Source organism: Oryctolagus cuniculus, chromosome 4 (genome assembly GCF_051225735.1).
Source record: "Oryctolagus cuniculus isolate XC-2025 breed Fujian yellow rabbit chromosome 4, ASM5122573v1, whole genome shotgun sequence".
Classification (NCBI taxonomy): Eukaryota; Metazoa; Chordata; class Mammalia; order Lagomorpha; family Leporidae; genus Oryctolagus; species Oryctolagus cuniculus.
In genome coordinates this window covers 62,783,763-62,807,070 of record NC_142870.1, presented here as the reverse complement: position 1 = coordinate 62,807,070, position 23,308 = coordinate 62,783,763, and the positions used below count along the sequence as shown (strand labels likewise).

Below are 23,308 nucleotides of genomic sequence, written 5' to 3'. Positions count from 1 at the left end.
TTTAATATGTGCCAGCACATGGACCCTGATTTCAAGAAGCTTAGATTCTACTTGTATCCAGGACATGCTTAAAAATGAAATGATGACTAAAATAATGCACCAGACCCTTAAGCTGCTTGCAATTCAAGTGCAAGGGACAGCTATACATAAGAGTGCTATGTGCACAATGGTGGAATGTGACAGGCCCCCTGGAGAAGAGAGAACCAGCCTTTATTCTGTCACAGAAGGCAGTGAGGCAGTGTCTGAAATATGTCTAGAAGGAAGAACTGCTCTTACAAGAAGTGTGAAAATGGTGTAGCAGGTAGGAAAGTGAAGAGGCAAGAAAGTACTTTGTGTATCTGAGAACCAGCAGCTTTCCCAATGTGGGTGAAACATGAGATGTACAAGAGTATAGTGGAAGATAATCGGACTGAGAGAAATCTGAATTCTATGTTCTGAAGTTTGAAAACGAGGCTGGAGGAAATGGGGAGTCAGCCATGGTTTTTACTCAGAGGAAGAGCATGATGAGAGATGTGTGGTTCAGTAATTCTGTCAGTAGTGTGAGGATGGCGTTGGCTGAGGAGTGAATGGAGGCAGGAGGTCAATTAGCAGGTTAGGGAAGTAAGTCAGCTGATACATGGGGCCCCATTAATCAGGGATACGCCAATCCTCAGTAATTGTCTGGAAGGATGTCAGGGTTGAGGGAGAAGGGGGGGATCATGCCAGTGTTTCTAAGGTCAATTGAACCCTTTCACTGGAAATGGGCATTTGAGAGGAGGGCAGCTTGCTCGGGACAGGATAGATCTTTTATGAGAAGAGAAGAGTTGAGGGCATAGGATTTCATCTGAAAGCTAAAGGAGCCCTGGGTTCCAAAGCACCATCCTGGGCTACCAGTGCATCCTACATCTGAAAAGAGCAGTGGGTTGCATGGAGGGTACAACCAGACAGCACCACAGAGCTGAGTGATCCCCACACTGGAATACATGCCCAGTCATGAGGTGAAGGGAAAAGTACCACCTGCTGTTAACTCAAGACATCAGTTCTGACCTCACTCCATACTAAGGTTCTCCTCTTGTTTCATTCTGTGTGGCATAGCATAGTGCTCATAAGGGGTCCAGAACAGACTCCAGGCAACTCTACAAACAACTGCAGTAGCAGCTAAGACAACTAAGACAGAAAGAAAGCATCTTTCTGCCCCAGTTCCCATATTTGAGAAAGCAGCTAACAATGCTACTCTGCCGTCTTCACAGGACACTGTGAGAACAGAATGCAATAATATACTGAAGATTCTCTCAACAGTAACACTCTTCTCTTGGGAAGGATGCCTCTTTTTTTGTTGTTGTTGTTCTCTATCCTCATCTTTCTATCCCAGTTCTCTGCCTGCCCCCTTCCACAGTGCTCCTTCCCTTCATCTCCCAGAGACCAAGAAATCCATGGGAGCTCATCAGTGCACCCTAGAAAACCACTGAGGACGTAACAGCAGGTGTCATTCAGGCTGGGTGCAAGGACCCGATTATCTCTGCTTTGAGCCCAACAGATGTAAAAGGCTGGATTCTTAGGCTAGAAGGGCAGTTCTGTCCAAACAGGCAGCAAACAGTGATACAAAAGGGGGAGTTATTTCCCCTAAGAAAGCTCAAAGATCCCATTTCTCTTTACAGTGTAATTTTTAATATAGCATATTTAATATATATTTATTTATACTATATTTAATATAGTATATTTCCTCACAAAATGTGTTTAAATGCTGTAAAACCAGGGGCAGGCATTCAGTCTAAATGTTGATTCCCATGTCCCACATCATAGTGCTTGGGTTTAATTCCTGGCTGTAGCTCCTGACTCCAGCTTCCTGCTGGTGCAGACTCTGGGAGGCAGCAGTGATGGTTTATGTGACTGAGGTCCTCCACCCACATGGGAGACCCAGCTAGATTTCCAGCTCCTGGCCTTAGCTCTCGCCTGGTCCAAGCTCTTGTGGGCCTCTGGAGAGTGAACCAGTGGATAGGAGTTCTTTCTGTCTGTCACCGTTTCTCTGCCTCTCCCATCTTAAAGAAAAGCTATAAAACTGAGAAGGGGACAAAAGCTTTGATGTGGGTAGGGGTAGGAGTTAGGAACAAGCAGACTGGACTTCAGCGGATTTAAGTATCTTGAAATAGTCAAATATAGTAGGCTAAGAGAGGCATTATCAAATGAACTCCAATATATAACAGGTAGGAAAATAATTTTTGCCATTTTACTGATGTCAAAAATTGTGACAGAGACAGGTAAAATCTTCAATTTTCTCTAAATCTGTATATGTTTTAAATTTAAAACCCGGGATTTAAAATGTGGGTGTAATCATTTGATAAGTATTATTACCACCTACTGTCTTCTATCTCGGTGTTTTGTCTATCTCATCATTTAACAGAAAATACGTAGGTTTAAATACTAGTGTCCTGACTTCCTCCACCTTGGAGAAGTTTTTCCAGCTCTCTAGCCTTGTTTCTTCATTTCTGAAATGAGGACAGCAATAAAGTGACACATGGGGTTCTTGGTAGGATGAAATGAAGTCATCAGTGTGAAGCCCTCAGCACAGTCTCTACCCTAGAAAGCACATAGAAAATGCCTGTGGTGGCTGTTACTGATCTCAGCAGGGTGCAGCAACGGATGCCATGAGAAAAGTGGGCAGAGTTGATGAAGGTGACAAATGCATCACAGAGTCCCCCGTGTACTACACAAAGACTGAAGCTCATCCTCCTTCTGACACTTCATAGTGGCACTTTCATGAGCAAAAATTTAATCCTTTTCTGTCTCTGATTCCTTTCCTAATGGTTTAATACTTACCTACAAGGTAAGTAATACATACAGGATTGTTCTGTGGATTAAGAGTTACTCTTATGCAAAATACTGAAGAACAGTACCTTGAATGCAAACAGTGCTCAATAAGTGTTAGTTGTTGGAATAACTATACTGCAGGTAAGACAGGAGCTTCGTACCCTTTAAATTGTGTCATTGTTCCTGACTCTAACTTGCTTAAAATCTTGTGGAGATAATACTTACACATAGTACGGTAAGAAAAAATTTTTAAAATAAGATCTTGACCATTGAGTTTATAATAAAGTATAAAACTAAAAATATCTAAGTGCTAGAACATATAATACTGATAGTAAGGGTTGTAAGGGATTAGGAAGAGCAGGATTCTAACTTAGCTGAAGAAATTATGAAGTGTTGCCTGGAGAAGGCAAAGGAGCGATAGTACAAATAAAACAAAACAGGGGCCATCGTTGTGGTGTAGAGGGAAAAGCCGCCACCTGTCACGCCAGCATCCCATATCAGTGCTGGTCTAAGATCCAGCTGCTCTACTTCTGATCCAGCTCCCTGGTAACATACCAAGGAAAGCAGCAGAGGATGGCCCAGGTGCTTGGGCCCTTGCACACATGCGGGAGACCCAGAAGCTCTGGGTTCATGGCTTTGGCCTGGCATGGCCCCCGCTATTGCCACCATTTGAGGAGTGAATCAGCAGATGGACAATCTCTCCCCCCTTCTCTGTCTGTAACTCTATCATTCAAATAAATTAAAAATACATATTTAATATATAAAAATTATTTTTAAATTTCACTCATATAGAAATTTAGATACATGTGATCTAAAATTTTTAAATGGCAGATAATAGTCAACAAGTGAAAATCAGAGATTCTTCTTGAAGCTTTAAGTTCACTTACAGGAGTTAAGATCTCTAAAAACTGGAATCTTAAGACAGAATCAGCTGCATGGGCATATACTTGTGTCTTATTTGTTTCCTGACATGCCTTGTACACAGAAGGCACGTACAAATACTTTCCAAATGATCAAGTGCAGGAAAAGATGGTATGCAGTTCTGCCTGTGCAATTACACAACATGCCCTTTAATGGTCTTAAAGGAGGTGTGCCATTATCTGCTGACATCTTCTCCACTAACTGTGAAGCTAACTCAGCTACTTCGCTGAAGCTATATTTTCAGTATTGATTTCTCCAGGTATGAAAAAGTCGTTCCCTTCTTGAGCACCTTGCAACAAAGAGAATAAATTATAACTGTAATTTCCTACAAGGTTTCAATGGACAAGGAAGTCAGTGTGTGTGTGTGTGTGTGTGTGTGTACGAGTGCACGTGCTGCTAAAGCACATTACAGCCTGTGGGAGTAATGCCTGATATAATTGAAGCTTTCGAGTATGAAACGCCTAGAATAACTTATGGTAATAATGCTAATATACCTGCAAGAATTCTTTGCAAGAGAATTAAAAATGCCTTACAGGTTTTATTTAATTAATGTTCATAGTAGTCTGGGAGTTAGAAGCAAGCAGGTATTATTATTAACTCTATTTCCTAGGATAGAGGGCAAACAAAAAATAGCTCAGTCAGAACTTTCCCACTGTTATTTGTTGATTCCACAAGAGAGCCAGGCATTCTAAAATCACAGACCCAAAGCCTAAAGTACTTGCCATTCATCTGAAACTATAGCTTCCCATAGTCATTCACCTAATAGAAATTGATGCTTTTAAAGCTTGTTATCAGCCTGACTACTCTGCCTAACTTCTAATTTTCCATGTCCCCCAATTAGCCTCCTTCTGTTGCAGCCAAGATGACTTTCTGTTGTTCACTTAGGTTTAACACTAAATGCCATCTTTTCAAGATTAATCCAAGGCTTTCTATACATTATATGCTGAGTACCTGTTCCTTCCACATCTTCTCAATTGTTACCTCCCTGCCTTCATCTTACAAATATAATTTAGATTCACATTTTTACTAAAGTAAGTAACAAGTGTAACAGATAATATTTTGTCCTGGAGATGATGGCTAGTAATTCAGATAAAGTTTTTCCACTTTATTCGTTGTATTTTCTTCTTTAAGTAATTCCCTGATAACTAACTGCCTTCACTTCAATTCTTCCTAGAGTTTGTGGGTGATGAAAACATTATCAGTTATAGTATATTTTTTTGTTTCAGGTTCCTTTAAAAAAAAAAAAGACATCCATTCAAATCTCTGGACATTGAGACTGGTTTTCACCTCCTCTGTAGCTCCCTGCCAGTCCATATTCATCTGACACATATTTGATTGATTAAACAGCTTTTAGATTTCTGACTTAACCCCATAGCAGTAAAGGATAGAGAAAGCAGTGTTATCGATGGCTATGTAATTACAGCATATTATTTATTTCCTAATGAGATTTCTATGTTTATATTTTACTGGCGCTCAGCTGATTCACTTAGTTTGCCACATTTGAGTCAGGGTCCTCTCCTTTATGTCTCTTGCCCAATCCATCAATTTTGTTTCCTCAATGAATAATTTTGTACCAACACACACTGAATTTTAAAATCTAAAATAGTTCTGCATTTCAATGTACTTTGGGATAAAGAAAATACATAGTTGATTATTTGTATGAAAAATAAAAGACCCAAAGCAATCAATCCATAAATCAAAATGATCTTCTACAGACTTTTTTTTTTTTTTTTTGTGAGATTAAGTCTCAGGCAAAATGAACAGGGAAACCTCCTCTCTTTATGAATAATATTTCTGGAGCTGGCACTGCGGAGCAGTGGGTTAAGCTGCAGTCTGCAGTGCCAGCACCCCAGGTAGGCTCCAGTTCCAGTCCTGGCAACTCCACTTCTGTCCAGCTCCCTGCTAGTGGCCTGGGAAATCAAAGAGGATGGTCCAAGTGTTTGGGCCCCTGTACCCATGTGGGAAACCAGGAAGAAGTTCCTGGTTCCTGGCTTTGGCCTGGCCCAACCCTGGTCATTGTGGCCATCTGGGGAGTGAATTGGCAAGTGGAAGATTACTCTGTTGTCTCTTCTTTCTCTCTGTAATTCTGCCTTTCCAATAAATATATACATCCTTTTTAAAAGAATAATAATATTGCAGAATAAGAATTCTGTCATGGCATGTATCCATTATGACTGGATCTTTTCTCTGGCAGAAATTTTTTAGAATGTCACTTTGACTGGTCACACCTTCTAATATCAATAGACTTCACAGTAATTATTCCAAATGTTGGAAAGGTGAAATTTCTGTGCCTCTCTCGTCTCCTTGTCCTGTTAATTGTTAGGAAAACATAAGTACACATTAATCTCTTTGTCTTATTTTCATCTGCTTACAGATATAAGTGTCTGAAATTCTATGACCATGTCCACTTATCTGGAATAAGACTTTACACAGATATCTCAAGTGTTAAGTGAAGTCTACAGTTATCTATGAGATAAACTCTCACAGATATCAAATAGTATTTACATAGAGCATTATTTCATATAACTTTCACTGCTTTATTGTTTCAATATACTTCAAATTGTTTCCAATAATTACCTACGTATTCCTGAGATGAGAGGTAGGGGATATAAAGACAGATGGGTTCTCAGAAATGGTTCCTAAAGACCTAACACTGCCACCTTCTGAGCATAGATTTCTTTCTTCCGTAAGGGTCACTTCTTTAAGTCAGTTAGCGATCTCTCTCTCTTTTAAGAGTTCTTTAAACATTGGTCTACCTCCACACTGTTTTAATTGCTTGTGTCAGAACTCTGCCTTTTTGAAAGAGAGTGGGAGAACTTCTCACTGAAAAAAACCTAAAAGGCAAAACTGTAAGCAAAGTGGTGGTGGTGGAATGTATCTTTTACTTTGACTAACATGCCTAAGTTCTGCAGACCTTGATTTGTTTCTATGAGTATTTGAAAGTTAAAAAGAATGTTAAAAGGTGTTGGGACTAAAACACTGCCAAATTCTAATCTGTTAGGAAAGATGATGCTGATTTTCCCAATACAACACACTCTTGGAAAGAGTATGAGTCAGACTTAGTGGAAAGGTCAAGTGTGCATTATTAATGCAACATTCACTTTTGGAACATGTTTGGCATACTCTACACCTAAGCAACGGATAGTGTGAATTGCCATGAGCTAGCAGCCATGTGTTAGAAAGTGAAACAATGTCTGACAAAGCCATTGTGTTAAGAAGTACAAACAAGTTGAATAACAAGTAGGCAAAGGCACAAAGTGACACATTTTTCAGTTATAGATTAGCACAATGTAAATAACCACCAGTATACCAACTGGTACATTTTTTGCTACACTGAATTGAACACAATCAAAATAAACTTAAAGTGAATATACAGTGAGTAACTAGGATTGCAAATATAAACTGTAACTAATAAAAGCCTTATATAATGTAAATAGCACCTGAAGCTGAACAGGCTTCCCCGGCAATCTGTATGGCATACTTACAACTTTGAAACAAAAGTTAAAAAAAAAATCTGCAATAAAATTCAGATAACTGCTCTTTTTCCTTTAAGGGCTCTGCTAGTTGGAGTTAGAAAATTTCCATCTTAAGAAACTAAGTGAGTAAAATAACATGAGCTGCAGGTTAATTTGACTGGCCTCTGTTAATTGGGCCTGGAAAATAGAGGAATCCCACAAATGTAAACTATGTTGGTTAACTGCCACTACCTGCCCATCAAAATCATATACGAAAGCATTTAGCAAAAGCGGTCCAGTAACCAGACAATGAAACTGAGGTCATAAGGGCCTAGGTCCTTTTCATTTTAAAGAATAAAACAATCTTGTAATGCCATGTTTCCTGGATTTCAAACAGGAGTTTGGAAATAGGAGACTAAAGACACCAACAGGTTTCCCTTTTTTTATTTTTAAACTATCAGCTTTCCACTAGTGAATCTAAATGAGAACATCACAAAGGCAGTAGATGCATTATCACAGGACCTCACTTACAGACTCATGACACAGTCATGGTTAATGCCAATTATCTGCACACTGAATTTCTTTTTTTAATGTTTGCTTTCACTTACTTGAAAAAGAAGGACAGTGAAAGCAAGGAGAATGTGTGTGTGTGTGTGTGTGTGTGTGTGAAAGAGAGAGAAGGAGGGGAGAATAATCCTCCATCTGCTGGTTAATTCTCCAAATGCCTGCATAGCCAGGGTTAGGCTAGGCCAAAGCCAGAAGCCTGGAACTGCCATCCAGGTCACCGATGTGGGTGGCAGGCGCTAAGCATTTGGGCCATCATCTCCTGTCTTCCAGGATGCATTAGCAAGAAGTCTGATCAGAAGTTGAGTAGACAGTACTGGAACTGGTACTCTGATAGGCAATACAGCTATCCCAAGTGGCTGACAACGCATACCTCTCTATACACGGCATTTCTTATCCGTATGTTCCCATGGAACCTCAGAATCTGAATGTGTTTGTGTCCTCTTGCTTTTATTTACACCACTTCTGTCACCCTCAATGCACCAGATGCACCGACAGATCTTAATGAGAACAATTATAGTAAAGTTTGTTCATGAGCTGTAAATAGTGATACTGCAGAGATCACAATGTGAACAGCATACAAATGGCTGTGTTCTCAAACTCCAGCATGTGCTGAGTGGAGGGGGTGGGCGCTGGCTTACCTCTGGTGTGCCAAGAGCATGTTCTCCAGCTAACAGCAGCATGCTCAGACCTCCCATTTGAGTAGGATCTAAATAAGGTGAAAACAAACCATCAATGTATAAGCATAAAGGCCATACAATCCATAAACCGTAAAAAAGAATACTCGAGCAATCAGAAATCCAACAAAACCACATATAACCTTTTACACTCTTTATAAAACAGTAACCTGGCACACACGTGCCTATTAAATTCTACTGTTGTCCTGCCATTCCAACACAGAACTTTCTCAAATACCACAGCTGTTTATAGCATGATTATCTCCTAATGGGAGACTTCTTTCCTTACTACATGGGAGTGTAAATAGGATTTAAAAAAAAAAAAAAAAAGAGTGCTTATGCTTGTCTTTCAAGAAGTCTGAGACTGTTATTCCTGCATTGCAAAAAAAAAAAAAAAAAAAAAACAGGCTGAAGAACACAGAAAAATTTACCAAATGGGTCTCTAAACTACTGGGCTTTTTTCAAATAACTGTCCACCAACAGTTTCAAAACAAGTTTAAATTAACTGATGATTTTTGACTTTTTGAATCTTAAGAGTAGCCAGGTTTTTGCTCAAAAAGCCTTAAAAATTTAAAATTAATAATTTTTGTTATCAAAGGTTTCTGTTTCCATTCTTTCAATAATCAACAGAAACAGAAAGGCAAAATAAAAATAGTAAACTGATAGATCCATGACCCAAGTTGTATCTAAACAAAGATAGGATTAGATTAGAAACCAACATCCTCCAAGATTATCTTAAATGAACTAAAACTCAGAAATGCAATGAAAGAACATATGTGAAAATGCCAACTCACTGCCTCTCATAGTACACACAGGTCCTCAATAAATGTGTATTTTAGAAATCTCTCTATGATTGAAAATGAAGATAAGTTATATGTTCATAGACATTCAGTTGTTTATTTTTTTGTTTCTTTTGGTTAAAGGTTATGCCTCTAAGTATATCTGTGTATACAACCTGTCCTGGAAGCCATTTTTAATATTTTAGATACATTTTCTTTAAGAAGTAAAAAAATTCTGAAGTAGAAAAAAGCTAGAGTTGTTAGAGGGACAAATTTGTTGCCAAATGATCCATTATTTAAGAAACAGCTCAATAATGGGAAGCAGTGACACAGAAACACATACAAAATATACAGCAACACTGGCTTATGGAATGAAATGAAGATATTTATTATTGGTTTAATATTCCAACTTTAAATGTTCAGCTTAAGAACTACTGTGGCTGCTAAAATAGATACTTAAATTTATTTAAAACTCAAAAGAGGGACGTGAATTTAGTAGAAAGGACAAATTTAGTTTGGTATTTGAGAATATTTTGTGGCTGTTATCCTAAGGGATGGGTTGGATGACAGCATTTGAAAGATAAGAATACGCTAATTCAAGTTACAAAGTAAAACAGGAAGCCCCATTACATGGTAAGTTATCTATCAATGTGATTTTGCAAGAAGTTTGCTGCATAGATCCTAAAACCTCAGCCAAAAACTTACCATCAGCTTTTATATTAATTTATAGTTATATAATGTTTTATTTATTTATTTGAAAGACAGAGTTAAAGAGAGAGAGGTAGAGACAGAGGGAGAGGTCTTCCATCCACTGGTTCACTCCCCAGATGGCCACTGTGCAGATCCAAAGCCAGGAGCCAGGAGCTTCTTCCAGGTCTCTCACGTGGGTGCAGGGGCCCAAGGACTTGGGCCATCTTCTGCTGATTTCCCAGGCCATAGCAGAGAGCTGGATCAGAAGAGGAGCAGCTGGGAATAGAACCAGCGCCCAAATGGGATGCCAACACTTCAGGCCAAGGTCTTAACCCACTGCACCACAGTGCCGGCCCCAATGTTTTTAGAATTATAAAAAATATATTCACATAAATAGCACACTTTCCAGGAGGGCTTATATTACAGTTTTCCTTTCATTGATTGAAAATCACATAGGTGATTCAAAATTACAAAACATCAAGTCACGAGGGGTATTGGGCAAAGCAAAAGAAATTTCATGTCAAAGAAAATTTAAATTGGCCTTTAAAAGCCCTTCATGATCCCCAAATCCAGATAGCTAAGCACTAGGTTTTAATTACAGGCAAACTCATTCACTTTCATCTTATTGGAAAGGGCCATAATTAGAAATATCAGACCACTGTTATCCATTATATACAAATTTAACCAAAGCTCTGATCCTTGATTATCTAATGAGATAACTCTGACTGGGGTATATTCCTTCTTTCTTGTACTTTGCCTTAAAGAGTGGGCTGCCTTTTTTTTTTTTTTTTTTTTTTTTTTTTTTGACAGGCAGAGTGGATAGCGAGAGAGAGAGAGACAGAGAGAAAGGTCTTCCTTTGCCGTTGGTTCACCCTCCAATGGCCGCCGCGGCCGGCGCACCGCGCTGATCCGATGGCAGGAGCCAGGAGCCAGGTGCTTTTCCTGGTCTCCCATGGGGTGCAGGGCCCAAGCACCTGGGCCATCCTCCACTGCACTCCCTGGCCACAGCAGAGGGCTGGCCTGGAAGAGGGGCAACCGGGACAGAATCCGGCGCCCCAACCGGGACTAGAACCCGGTGTGCCGGCGCCGCTAGGTGGAGGATTAGCCTAGTGAGCCGCGGCGCCGGCCCAAAGAGTGGGCTTTTAAAAGCTGATTGTAAGGGGCCACTGCTTTGGTGTAGTAGGCTAAGCCTCCACCTACATCGCTGGCATCCCAAATGGGTGCCGATTTGTGTCCTGGCTGCTCCTCTTTGATCCAGTTCTCTGCTATAGCTTGGGAAAGTGGTAGAAGGTGGCCCAAGTGCCTGGGCCCCTGCACCTACAAGGGAGACCTGAAAGAAATTCCTGGCTGCTGGCTTCAGATCGGCCCAGCTCTGGCCATTGCAGCCATTTAGGAAGTGAACCAGTGGATGGTCTGTATCTCTACCTCTCAAATAAATAAAATCTTAAAAAAAAAACTTTATTGTAAATATCCTGGTTGGAATCCAGTTTCCACTTTCACTTTATAGGTAAAAGACTGATTAATAAAGTATCAGAAACAATGCTCCAAAAATACAGTTTTCATAGCTTTCTGTGGTTTACCTACAGTTTCTGTCTGGTTTGTGAAGAGCAGATATACAAAAAAAAAAGTCCCACATACCCACATATACTGATCTAGATTTAGAAATGGAAAAAAAAAAAAAAAAAAACAAAAACACTGGATACTAAGTGATTTGATTACAAGCCAGTCCACCACACCCCCTTTTTGGTCTTGATAATAAAATCTTTTAGAAAATACTCCAAATAGTACAACCTGGGAAGTCTAGAGAGCTAAGACTAATAACAAGTGGAAGCTAAAATTGTTTAAAATGATACCTAAACAAGGACAGATCTCCATGTTTTGAGAATTGTAGGTAAAAGTATTGCTTTGGGAGCTCACATAGAATGATGCTACAAACACATACATAACAAGGACCTGAAGACTTTGTTTCCCATAATGCTACCATTAATGTGAGACTCACCTTTTAAAAGCATAAAGCATTTATACCGAGCATGCCACAGACTTTTTATACCATGAAAAACACACTGAACTATTTAAGTATCATTATGTCTGCCAGCTATTTAAAAAAAATGTGGCATCACAATGTTGTTCAACCTTCTTTCCCAAACTTTCCATACTGAGGATGGTTTAGTACTCTGAAGAAAATTTGCTTACAACACTGAAATAGAACCTTACAGCTCCACACAACTTCACCTCTTCACCCTGCCCAATCTTCCCAAACTCATCCTGGAAAGTTCCTTTTCTGATTGCCGCATTTGTAGCAGTCAGGAAAAACAGCCATTTGTGTGGTGAAAATAAATACTTTATTCCATGGTAATACAATAGCATTCCTTACCACCCAAAGAGTATTAAAGGTCTCATGACACATGGGACCATTTGGAATTTTAAACTTGTCTGGCTTACACAGGAATGAGGGTAGGAAGGGGGAACAGGATGGGAATTCTAAGGCACAGCTGTCAGATTCATCTCAGACTAGTGATGAAGTTGTTCATTCGGTGACCTCAGTGTTTCAAATACACAGATGATCTACATAATTGTGGCTTTTTAAGTATCCATGATAACTAATGTTCCTACTGGCACAGCTTAATAGTAAGCTATTTTGTTAACATTATAGAATTTCATAAGCTCCTAACAACATCCAAATTACTGTCTGTTTTTCCAAACTGTCAATGTCAAGAATCAAATAATACCCTTATAATGATTCCACCATTCAGTCTGTATCTCCTTCCTTTAATTATACGTAATTCTATTTATATATGTTCCAATTCATTAAGATATGCTACATATTTGCCACTGCTTCATACTGGTCATAAATTTTGCTCCTGTTTCTATTATTTAAAAAAAAAATACTACCTAAATGCATCACCCCATCCTAGGCAAATGGGCAGAAACCGTGTCTAAACTTACCGGCCATTCCAAAGTTAAGCTGAGGCATTTCTTCAGTCTTGGCTTTCTTGGGGCTTGGCAAATCTCTTGACGAGTCAGATGGGAAGGCCCAGAGTTTTTTTCGTGGATTGACAGTGGGTGTTGGAGACTTCACAGGCTTGTTTGTGGTAGGACACCATTTGTAGCCAGGATTTGCTTTCATAAATGCATCTTTATACTATAAATAACACAACAAACAGCAGGCTTTCATTAACATATAGACTGAAAAAGTTCTAATATGCTTCACCCCATTGCCCCATTTACATAATGAGTAAGGAAAGCACTTTCCATGACTTCTGTGGTTTTCCTTGCAGAGAAGTGGCAATCCTAGCACAGGCCTCTAGAGACAGGACCTGACATTGATCTATTAGAAACCCCATTGGTGGGAGGAGGGTACAGAGGCTGCACACTTTGTATCTTTTAATTCTCACTTCTTTTTTTTTTTAAGTAACCAAGGAACTGCCTGGCTTTGGAGGAGAAGAGTTGTTGTTTGCAATGAAAAGAGCTAAGTAACCAGAAAAGAGAACAAGCAGAGTTCAAATCCCAGCATTTCTACATAGGGGATGGTCACTAAAGTCAGAGAAAGCAACCTACTTGGGCCTCAACCTTAGACTGCATGAACTGAGGATAACAGCTCCAAATGCCCAGGATAAACAGTGTTGCAGAGTGCAACCACTACTTCAAAGTAAGCTTCAGATACACAGTACAAAGTGTGACTCAACACCAGGGCCAATGAACAGATTCTACTCACTGCTTAATTTAATTAATAAATATGAAAAAAAATTATTTTGTGCTTTGATATACTAGTAGTTTGACAGATGCAAGCAAACTTAGAGAGCAAATTACACGATTATTGGTTAAAGGAGTCAGGATCACAGGTGGCAGAAAGGGCAACATGATAGGCTCTTTCCAGCAACTGGAAGACACAAGGTCACTTAGAGGAATGTGCATTAGATGCAGATTTATGACAATCTTGGCTCAAAATGCATGTCTGCTTCAGCTGGTTGTGAAGATTAGGCAGGTTTCTTAAGCTTTCTCAGCTTTAATTTCTCCATCTATAAAGTATAACTGTACCTGCCAATGTCCAAAGTTCTGTAATAACTGCACATGATCAGATACATGAATGAGCTCCAAGAGCTCTGATGTGTGAGAGTACAATTAATCCACCACAAACTTCATGTTTTACTTGGTTTCAACCTTCACTGATGACATATTTCCTTCTCCTTTCTTTTTCTGTGGCTTTTTCCTGTTACTTTCTGCCAACTCTGTTTCCCCTTTGACGAGAATAACAAATATTTTTATTGCTATTTATTCCTGAAAAAATGTATTTTCCATGTATTCTTCAACTTTTATATGCTATTATTGCTCAATATTTTATTAATATAATCATTCTATTCCAAAGGCTTGCCTTTTAAAATAGTGACTCAAAATATTTTTTAAAATTTAACCCAATAAGAAACAAAAGCATCCCTTTTAAACTTGGTTTAAATAGTACAAGAGCACTTCAAAAACTTCATGAAAAATGGAACTAGAAGTTTATTTTTGTGGAAAAAAAAAACTTGAAATCAATAATTTTTCCACAACATGTATTTTCTGTGAACTTTTTGAAGATTTCACATATGTAACTTAGATTAATTTCTTTCCACCATTTCAATTTAAAACACATAAATGAAAATTATAATTTAGATAATGCATGTTAATAGCTAATTGTCTAGAATTATTCCAAAGTCACATTAACTCTAATTTTATGAATATTTTTATTTTTGACATGTAAGATGTAAATAAACCTACCTACTGACACTTAGACACGTATGTAAACGAAAGGTAAGCATAAAAAATTATAGGATATAGTTCACCTATCTCAGCAAAATAATGAAACTGGGATTCAAGGCCAGAGACAAACTAGAATTTACCATCACATAGTGGAAAACGTGTTTGGAGGTATCAACTGTGACAGAAGAGATACACTGCCACAGTGCATTCATGTGCGTGGGGGATTTACATATTAAGCTGAGGCAGACAAATAGCCTTGCCTGTTGTCTGGAGGGGAAAGTGATGAATGGCTGGGTGAGGCAGAAATGAAAGTAGCAGACACATGCATCATTATTGTGTCCCAGTAAAAGGCACATGGGCTGGGTTTGTGAGATGAACAGTCACTTGGACAAAGGTCACCGCTCTATAAAGTGACAAAAGACTTTCAAACAAATTGATTAACATATTTGTCATGAGAAACAAAGTTCCCTCTCTTCAGTGCTGCCTTCCATCCTCCCTGGGTTGATCTGCTGGATATGCTGTTTCTCAGCAAGACGTTCTATCTTCTGCTAAGAATCATTTGGTAATTTGCTTCAGTGAAGATCAGTAAGTATAATGGCAATAATACTGTCATCCTAACGAATGCATTCGTACCAGCATCAACTATTTTTAAAACACTGATGACACTAATAAACGCCAGCTTCAACTAATTCATAATTGGTAACTGGTGCTGAAGACAAAGTAAAGCAGTGACAATCACCACACCTCAATCATCTTTCTTTCTCTGGCACGGAGGCCTCAAAACCGCATCTCAAGTACTTTGTGAACACTAAGAAATCACAGACACTGAGATACTGGGGAGAGAGAAGAGTATGGAGTAGAGAAGTCTCTACCTTCACATCGCTTACAGTCCACCCTGAACAACACCAAACATATTATTTCTTTAAGCCCTCCTCTTGACTCAGACATGAAAAATGGTTCTGCAACAGGTATATAAAAATGGATGCAACCTATGAATGAGATAACAGAGGGCAAGACAAAGACCTGGAATATGTACACTGTTGTGGAAAATGATAATTGAGTGTTTACTCTGAGGGCCAAAACTCTGTAGCTGTAATTCAATATTAATCATTAGATTCTCAAACTCAAGGTAAACATTCAATATCATGACGATATGTTTTAGTTCAATGAAGCATACAATAGGCATAAGGGTTAATAATGTGAGAGAGAGAGAGAGAGAGAGAGAGAAAGAGAGAGAGAGAGAGAGAGAACAGTAGCATATAGTCCTGGTTTAAAAGCTTACATGGAGACGTCAAAGCACACAGGCGAATACAAGCAGTGCATGAGCACTAAGAGGCGAGGCGAGGCAGAAAACAGCCCCAGGATGTGAGGGAGGGGGTCTATGGGTCCTGGGGACTGGGCGTTTGACACAGGCCTAGTCACCTGTACTGATGAGATTACTAGGAAAGAGAAAGCTGAATAAGGGAAAATGAGCATAGATTTTGTGTATAGGCTGACAGACATAGCTGTGTGCAACTATTAGCATGAAGTCCAACCACCTGGGCAAAATCCACCATCATGAGATTGAAAAGGCCAGAGAGGCAGGTCCCACCATATCCAGATTTAGGTTGTCCATGTTAGAGATGGAGGAGGAAGTCAATCACAGGCTACTGGTTTTAAGACTTCAATGAAAGATGACTAGAAAACTACTAAATTCATATTAAATACTGATTTTTAAAAATTCTGCTGAAATGAAAATTCACCTCATGGCCTCCAATTTCTTTCTTATTCTTTTTTTTAAAAGATTTATCTTATTTATTTGAAAGTCAGAGTTACACAAATAGAGGAGAGGCAGAGAGAGAGAGAGGGGTCTTCCATCCACTGGTTCACTCCCCATTTGTCTGCAATGACCAAAGTTGCATCGATAGAAGCCAGGAGCCAGGAGCTTCTTCCAGGTGCAGGGGCCCAAGGACCTGGGCCATCTTCTGCTTTCCTAGGCCACAACAGAGAGCTGGATCAGAAGTGGAGCTGCTGGGACTCAAACCAGCGCCCATATGAGATTCCAGCACTGCAGGCAACGGCTTTACCTGCTATGCCACAGCACCAGCCCCATGGCCTCCAATTTCCTACTGCAAATTTCCAGTAAAGTGGATAGTCAGACACACTTCCTGACTCATACAAGGTGCTCAATAAATGCTGGCTCTCTTGTGCCCCAGTCATCCCCATGTTTCATCAGCAATGGTAACAATGTATCAGTTCAGTGTCTGATAGTATTGTTATTTGGTATTGGCATTAAATACATATCCATTCACACTATTTTGCCACCTCCATATATGGTAATTGTATTATGTAACAAAAGACATCTATTATATTAAAAATGGGGGTCTTGGGGCTGGTGCTGTGGCATAGTAGGCTAAGCCTCTTCCTATAGCAGCAGCATCCTATATGGGCACCAATATTTGTCCTGGCTGCTGCTCTTTTGATCCAGCTCTCTGCTTATGTCTTAGGAAAGCAATAGAATATGGCCCAAGTGCTTGGGTCCCTACACCCATGTGAGAGACCCGGAAGAAGCTCCTGGCTTCAGATCAGCCCAGCTCTGGCCATTATAGCCATCTGGGGAGTGAACCAGCTGATGCAAGACCTTCTTCTCTGTTTCTCCCTCACTCTGTAATGCTACCTTTCAAATAAATAAATAAAACTTAAAAAAAAAGGGAGTAGTCTCAACATTAAATACTTTGTAGATCATTTACAAAAATGTAAATCTGATCTGAAAAGCACCTTAATATTCATGAAAGATATATTTACCAGCTGATCTCCAATTGTTTATTTTTAATGGGGATGGGGTAGTATCTAAAAGCCCACCTGCATTTCTAGCTATTATTACAGTCTAGGTTTCTCAGCAGACTGAAAGAGACATGGCAATCCAAATGTGACCCAGTAATAGGGGGCTTGGAAAATGTGTATATAAAGAAAAACAACTGGGAAATATTACCACAAAATAAAATCTACCATAATCGTGAAAAGAGATGCTACAGGAAACTATCTGATTTTTAACAGTGATTCAACACTAATTTTATAAGAATATATTCCACTGGGTGCTCTTTAACACACACTTTATTTTATAAGCATATACTCAAAGGAAGCTAAATATTTAACACATTTCATTTTATAAGCGTATACTCTACAGGGAGCTAAATCTTTAACACATTTCATTTTATAAGCATATTCTCTACAGTGAACTAAATATTTAGCACATATTTTATTTTATAAGCATATACTCTGCAGGGGGCTAAATGAACCCTTAATATATTCTGAGCCAGCTGTCTCACTTCCCATAAGCAGCAGCAATAACATTCTACAAGGGCAGAAGAGGACAGGGAGAGACTTGAGAAGTAGCACTAATCTGTACTTCCTTAGTTTGAAGACCTTTCCTTCACAAAAATTTTAAAATTATCATGAAGATAACATGACTTGAAGAACTATGTGATCTAAGTTATTCTTGCTATCTGTTTCTAATAGGGAGGAAAATTATTTAGGATGTTTCATGTGACAGAACATTGAACTAAATTTATGGTTTTGACTGAATAAGTTATATATAAATCTGCACAATGTTTATGATAAAACAACTCCACCAGAAACAACTCACTTGAAAATGTGGCTTGACTATGTGACCATGGCTGAATATGTGTCTGGTTGTTTTATTGTGGAAAGTCATCAAGAAAAAAACTGAAAGCAAGGCAGTTGTCTATAGATATGGCTACTTAAATGGGCTATGAGCGTGATGATTTTTAACCTGACAACAGCTTTTTACATATAATTTTAAAAATATGATTTTAGTGCTTATTTTGGGTAATTACGCAAAAAGTCAGTTTATTAATTTAAAAAGTAAAAATTTAAGAATTTCTTTAAAAGTACAATTTTCTTCATTTTTAAAAAATAGACAAGGATCTAGATGAGAAAACTAGTAAACAACTACTTTCTGGAAATGTATAAAAGACAAAGATTCATGTTAACTAATTTGAATTATAAAATCCTTACATTTTCTTAAAATTATGTTCACATAGGTTTAATAATTTCCTTAAACACTCTGAACTTTCTGCTTCCAAAATTGTTTACAGAATGAATTTTCAAATTTTTCCAATGGTGCAAAGCTAACTTTTTCCCATGTCTTTTTGAATGATCATTAATTCTTTTTTTTAACAGTGTCATACTTCAGTTTATTTTATAATCATAAGCTTAACCCTCCACTAAATAAAGAATTCAATAAATAGTAAGGAGAAAAAAAAAAAACAAACACTGATCCTCAACAGTAGAGACAACTGTAAACATTAATCAATTCTCAAAATGTCAATTTCACTCATATACCTTACTTTTTTTTGTACTCTTAGTTACCACAGATCATGGAAACATGCTATTTGTCTTTTAGAGACTGGCTTATTCCATTAAGTATAATGGTTTCCAGTTGCATCCATCTTGTTGCAAAAGAAAGGATTTCATTCTTTTCATGACTGAGTAGTTTAACATATAAATGTTATTATGTGTGTGTATATATGTATATATATATATATCTGTTGATAGGCATCAGGATTAATATATCTTAGCTATTGTGTAATGAACTGCAATAAACATGGGGGTACAGAAAACTCTTTAATATGCTGATTTCATTTGGTTTGGGTAAATTCCCAAGAAGAATGAGATGGTTGGGTCATATGGTAGATCTATTTTCAGATTTCAGATATATTCTTTTCAAATTTCAGAATCTCCATACTGTCATCCACAATGGCTGTAACTAGTTTACATTCTCACCAACAGTGGATTAGGGTGCCTTTTCTCCCATATCCTCTCCAGCATTTTTTTTTTTTTTTTGATTTCTGTATGACAGCCATTCTAACTAGGGTGAGGTAAAACCTCACTGTGCGTCTGATTTGCATTTCCCCTATGGCTAGTGACCCAGAGCATTTTTCTCATGTGTCAGTTGACCAACTGAATTTCATCCTTTGGAAAATGCCTTTTCAAGTCCTTTCTCCATTTCTTTTTTTTTTTTTAATATTTTATTTATTTATTTGACAGGTAGAGTTACAGACAGAGAGAGAGACAGAAAGAAAGGTCTTCCTTCCACTGGTTCACGCCCCAAATGGCTGCAATGGCCGGAGCTGTGCCCATCTGAAGCAAGGAGCCAGGTGCTTTTTCTGGGTCTCCCATGTGGGTGCAGGGGCCCAAGCACTTGGGCCAACCTCTACTGCTTTCTCAGGACACAGCAGAGTGCTGGACTGGAAGAGGAGCAACAGGGACTAGAACCAGTGCCCATATGGGATGCCAGCACCGCAGGCAGAGGATTAACCTAGTGTGCCATGGTGCTGGCCCCTCCATTTCTTTTTTTAATAATTATTTTTAAAAATTATTTATTTGAAAGTTAGAATGAGAGGGAGAGAGAAAATGAGAGAGAGAAAGAGAGAGAGAGGTCTTCCATCAGATGGTTCACTCCCCAAATGGCTACAACAGCCAGAGCAAGGCTGATCCAAAGCCAGGAGCCAGGAGTTTTATCCATGTCTCCCATGAGAGCAGGGGTTCAAGCATTTGGGCTTGCCCAGGAACACTAGCAGGGAGCTGGATCAGAAGTGGAGCAGCCATGACTCAAACTGGAGCTCATATGGCATGCTGGTGCTGCAAGCAGCAGCTTTATCTACTATGCCACAGCACTGGCACCTTGCCCATTTCCTAACTGGATTATTTGTTTTGCTATTGTTGAGTTTCTGAAGTCTTTATAGATTCTGGATATTAGTCACTTATCAGTTGCATAGTTTGCAAATATTTTTTTTCTCATTCTGTCAGCTGCCTGTTCCTTTTCTTCCCTTTGCAGTTCAGAAGCTTCTCATTTTAATAACCCTTTAGCTTATTAACTGTTCATAATAAAAATAGAAAATAATTGTGATATAGAGCAGTACTAAATAGAAACAAAGTTGTTTATCTGGAATAACTCTGACACCTAACATTTGTAGAGCTTAAAACTTTGGATAACGGTTACATATGCATCTCCTTACTTGCATCTTCTATTGACCCTTTGAAGGCAGACATCTTTATTGCCATTTTACAGATGTGGAAATCTCAAAAAGCCTGGGAAAGAAGATCAGGTTTGAGACCTGACTCTACTACCACACCACCTTCAACTTCTTAGATGAGTCACTTAGCTTTTCTGAGCCTCAGTGTTCTCATTTTTAACTTTTAGAAAATAAAATATAATTCATGAAATTATTCTGAAGATAATTAAAGGTTTGTAAAATAATTCTGTCTAGAATAAAGCAATATTTAAAACTTTATCATCTTTTAAAAATAAAACATCTGAATTTTTAAAAATACACTAAGAAAGTCCTGATATCTGGGACATAAGAATGGCAAAGGCTTCAGAAAAAAGAAATATTGTTAAACAAGAAATCTAAATGTCTGGTTTTGCTACCCACATCCCCCCAACGTGGTAGACTCCTAAATGAATCACACTTAGGAAGCCCCACAGAGAGTATAAGTCATTACATCTGAGACAGACAAAAGAGGTGATAGAGGAGAATTTGGGTGGACCCAAATTCAAATATAACTCAGCTATTCATAAAAGTCTCATTGAATTACAGACTATCAAATTATCCCTGTTTAGAAATAATGATTTAAAGTCTTCAAACAAACTCAAATGATATGAATATTTTAAATAAGGAAGTAGGTCAAGTTTTAAATAAATTTCCAGGATTAAATATGTAAAATTAAAAAATTGATTTTTAAAAGGAACAATAAAATTTCATCCATCTGGAAATCACTCATGTGTAGCAACTGTTTCTCAAGGCTGCAGGATAAATGAGGTGCCACTTTAACAGTATGCAAAGTACTACAGCTTGCTCATAAGAACACCAATTCTATCTAGTAAGCATGACTCGTAACAGTTAAAAATTCTCCACATTATAATACCTGAGAAATGGAGAATATATTATTTTTGGAGAAGAGTTCATTTCTGATGAAACCAAAATAAAGGAATGAATGGTCCTTACAAAAATTATCCCAGTTGCAAATAAATAGTCAAAAATAGATTAATTTTGTCATGAAGAAATATGGAGGTAGAAGTAATCAATAAATACTCCATGGGCTGGTGGCAATGATAATCTTTGCTACTGACAGTTACAGATAGCGACATTTACTGAATAAGGGTCCAGTACAGTTTACTTTCAGGTTGTGTTTTCCTGCATTTAATTCTATGGCTTTAATTTGCATGCAACCAAAGGTTCAACGTTTTAGGGAAGCCTCTCATGATTTTTGCCTTATTTATCTTTATAACATTTCCTGTTACTCTCCCATACATAACCTAGGCTCTAGGTAAAACAAACATTTTGGTTCCTGAAATTGATCTCATTTTCCCACAGCTGCTTTTATCCTTATCTTTCTGAATCCTACACTACCTCCTTTATAAAGCTTTTCTTGATCTAACCCCATGTAGCACCCACTCTCACTCTCAGCACAGGCAGATTCTTCCAGTAGGACTCACTTTTTACCACTACCATTCTTGCCATATTTATACAAATCCTCTTAGTCCTCAGACATTTAAAGTAGGTAAGATAAAATTGTATTTTAAGGGTACTAGAGAGCCAGCATCATGGTGTAGTGGGTTAAGCCTCTGCTTGCAATGCCAGCATCCCATATAGATGCTGGCTCACGTCCAGGCTGCTCCACTTCCCATCCAGCTCCCTGTTAATGCATTTGGGAAAGCAGTGGAAGATTTGGGGCCGGCGCTGTGGCTCAGCGGGTTAAAGTCCTGGCCTGAAGCACCAGCATCCCATATGGGTGTCGGGTCTAGTCCCAGCTGCTCCACTTCTGATCCAGCTCTCTGCTATGGCCTGGGAAAGCAGTAGAAGATGGCCCAAGTCCTTGGACCCCTGCACCCATGTGGGACCTGGAAGAATCTCCTGGCTCCTGATTGGTGCAGCTCCGGCCATTGTGGCCATCTGGGGAGGTGGAAGACCTCTCTCTCTCTGTCTCTACCTCTCTTTGTAACTCTGTCTTTCAAATAAATAAAATAAATCTTAAAAAAAAAAAAAAAAAGAAGATGGTCCAGGTGTTTGGGCTCCTGCACCCACGTGGGAGACCTGGAAGAAGCTCCTGGTTCCTGACCCCGGCCTGGCACAGTGCTAGCAGTTGTGCTCACCTGGGGAGAGAACCAGCAGATGGAGATCTCTCTGTCTCTCCCTCTCTCTGTGTAACTCTGACTTTCAAATAAATAAATAATAATAATAATAATAATAAAGCACTAGGGTCAAACAACAAAGAGTATCCCAGCACTACGGTTCACTAGAGGTATGACTGGTCAAGATGTCAACTTCTGAGGCTTCTGTTCTGCTGTTAAGAACAGAAGTAATCAAAAGTTATGTGTTTGTGCTTACTTGAAATGCTGATGACAGAATCAACCTATCAATCAAAACATATGCGTTCTCCCTATGCCTCTGATCCTAAAATAAAAAAGAGGGAATATCATAAAAGTCATTCAAATCATTTTCATTATTCAGATCTTCCCTTCCTCTCTGCACTATCTCTGTTCTAGTTGAAGGTCAGGTTATGTGATCTTCTACATTTATTGTCCATTTATTATGATCACTAGTGATTAAGTGACAAGTTGAAGGCTTCAGTGCTATTCTGGGCAAAAATGTAAAGATTTATATTACTTGTTTCTTTTTATAAAAGAGAATTA

At 38.6% G+C, this 23,308-nt stretch overlaps 1 protein-coding gene across 31 annotated transcripts in view; it reads right to left on the bottom strand.

Annotated features, from left to right (window-relative positions):
• Positions 1-23,308, bottom strand: part of BBX (BBX high mobility group box domain containing) — a 285,277-nt gene that overhangs the window by 74,394 nt on the left and 187,575 nt on the right. For all 31 annotated transcript variants that reach the window (XM_089330703.1, XM_089330702.1, XM_051819091.3 and 28 more), the window contains 2 exons: positions 12,820-13,015; positions 8,369-8,436 (listed from right to left, as the gene is read on the bottom strand). In XM_089330703.1, the coding sequence (XP_089186829.1) occupies positions 8,369-8,436; positions 12,820-13,015 (264 nt within the window). The remainder of the gene's footprint in view (positions 1-8,368; positions 8,437-12,819; positions 13,016-23,308) is intronic.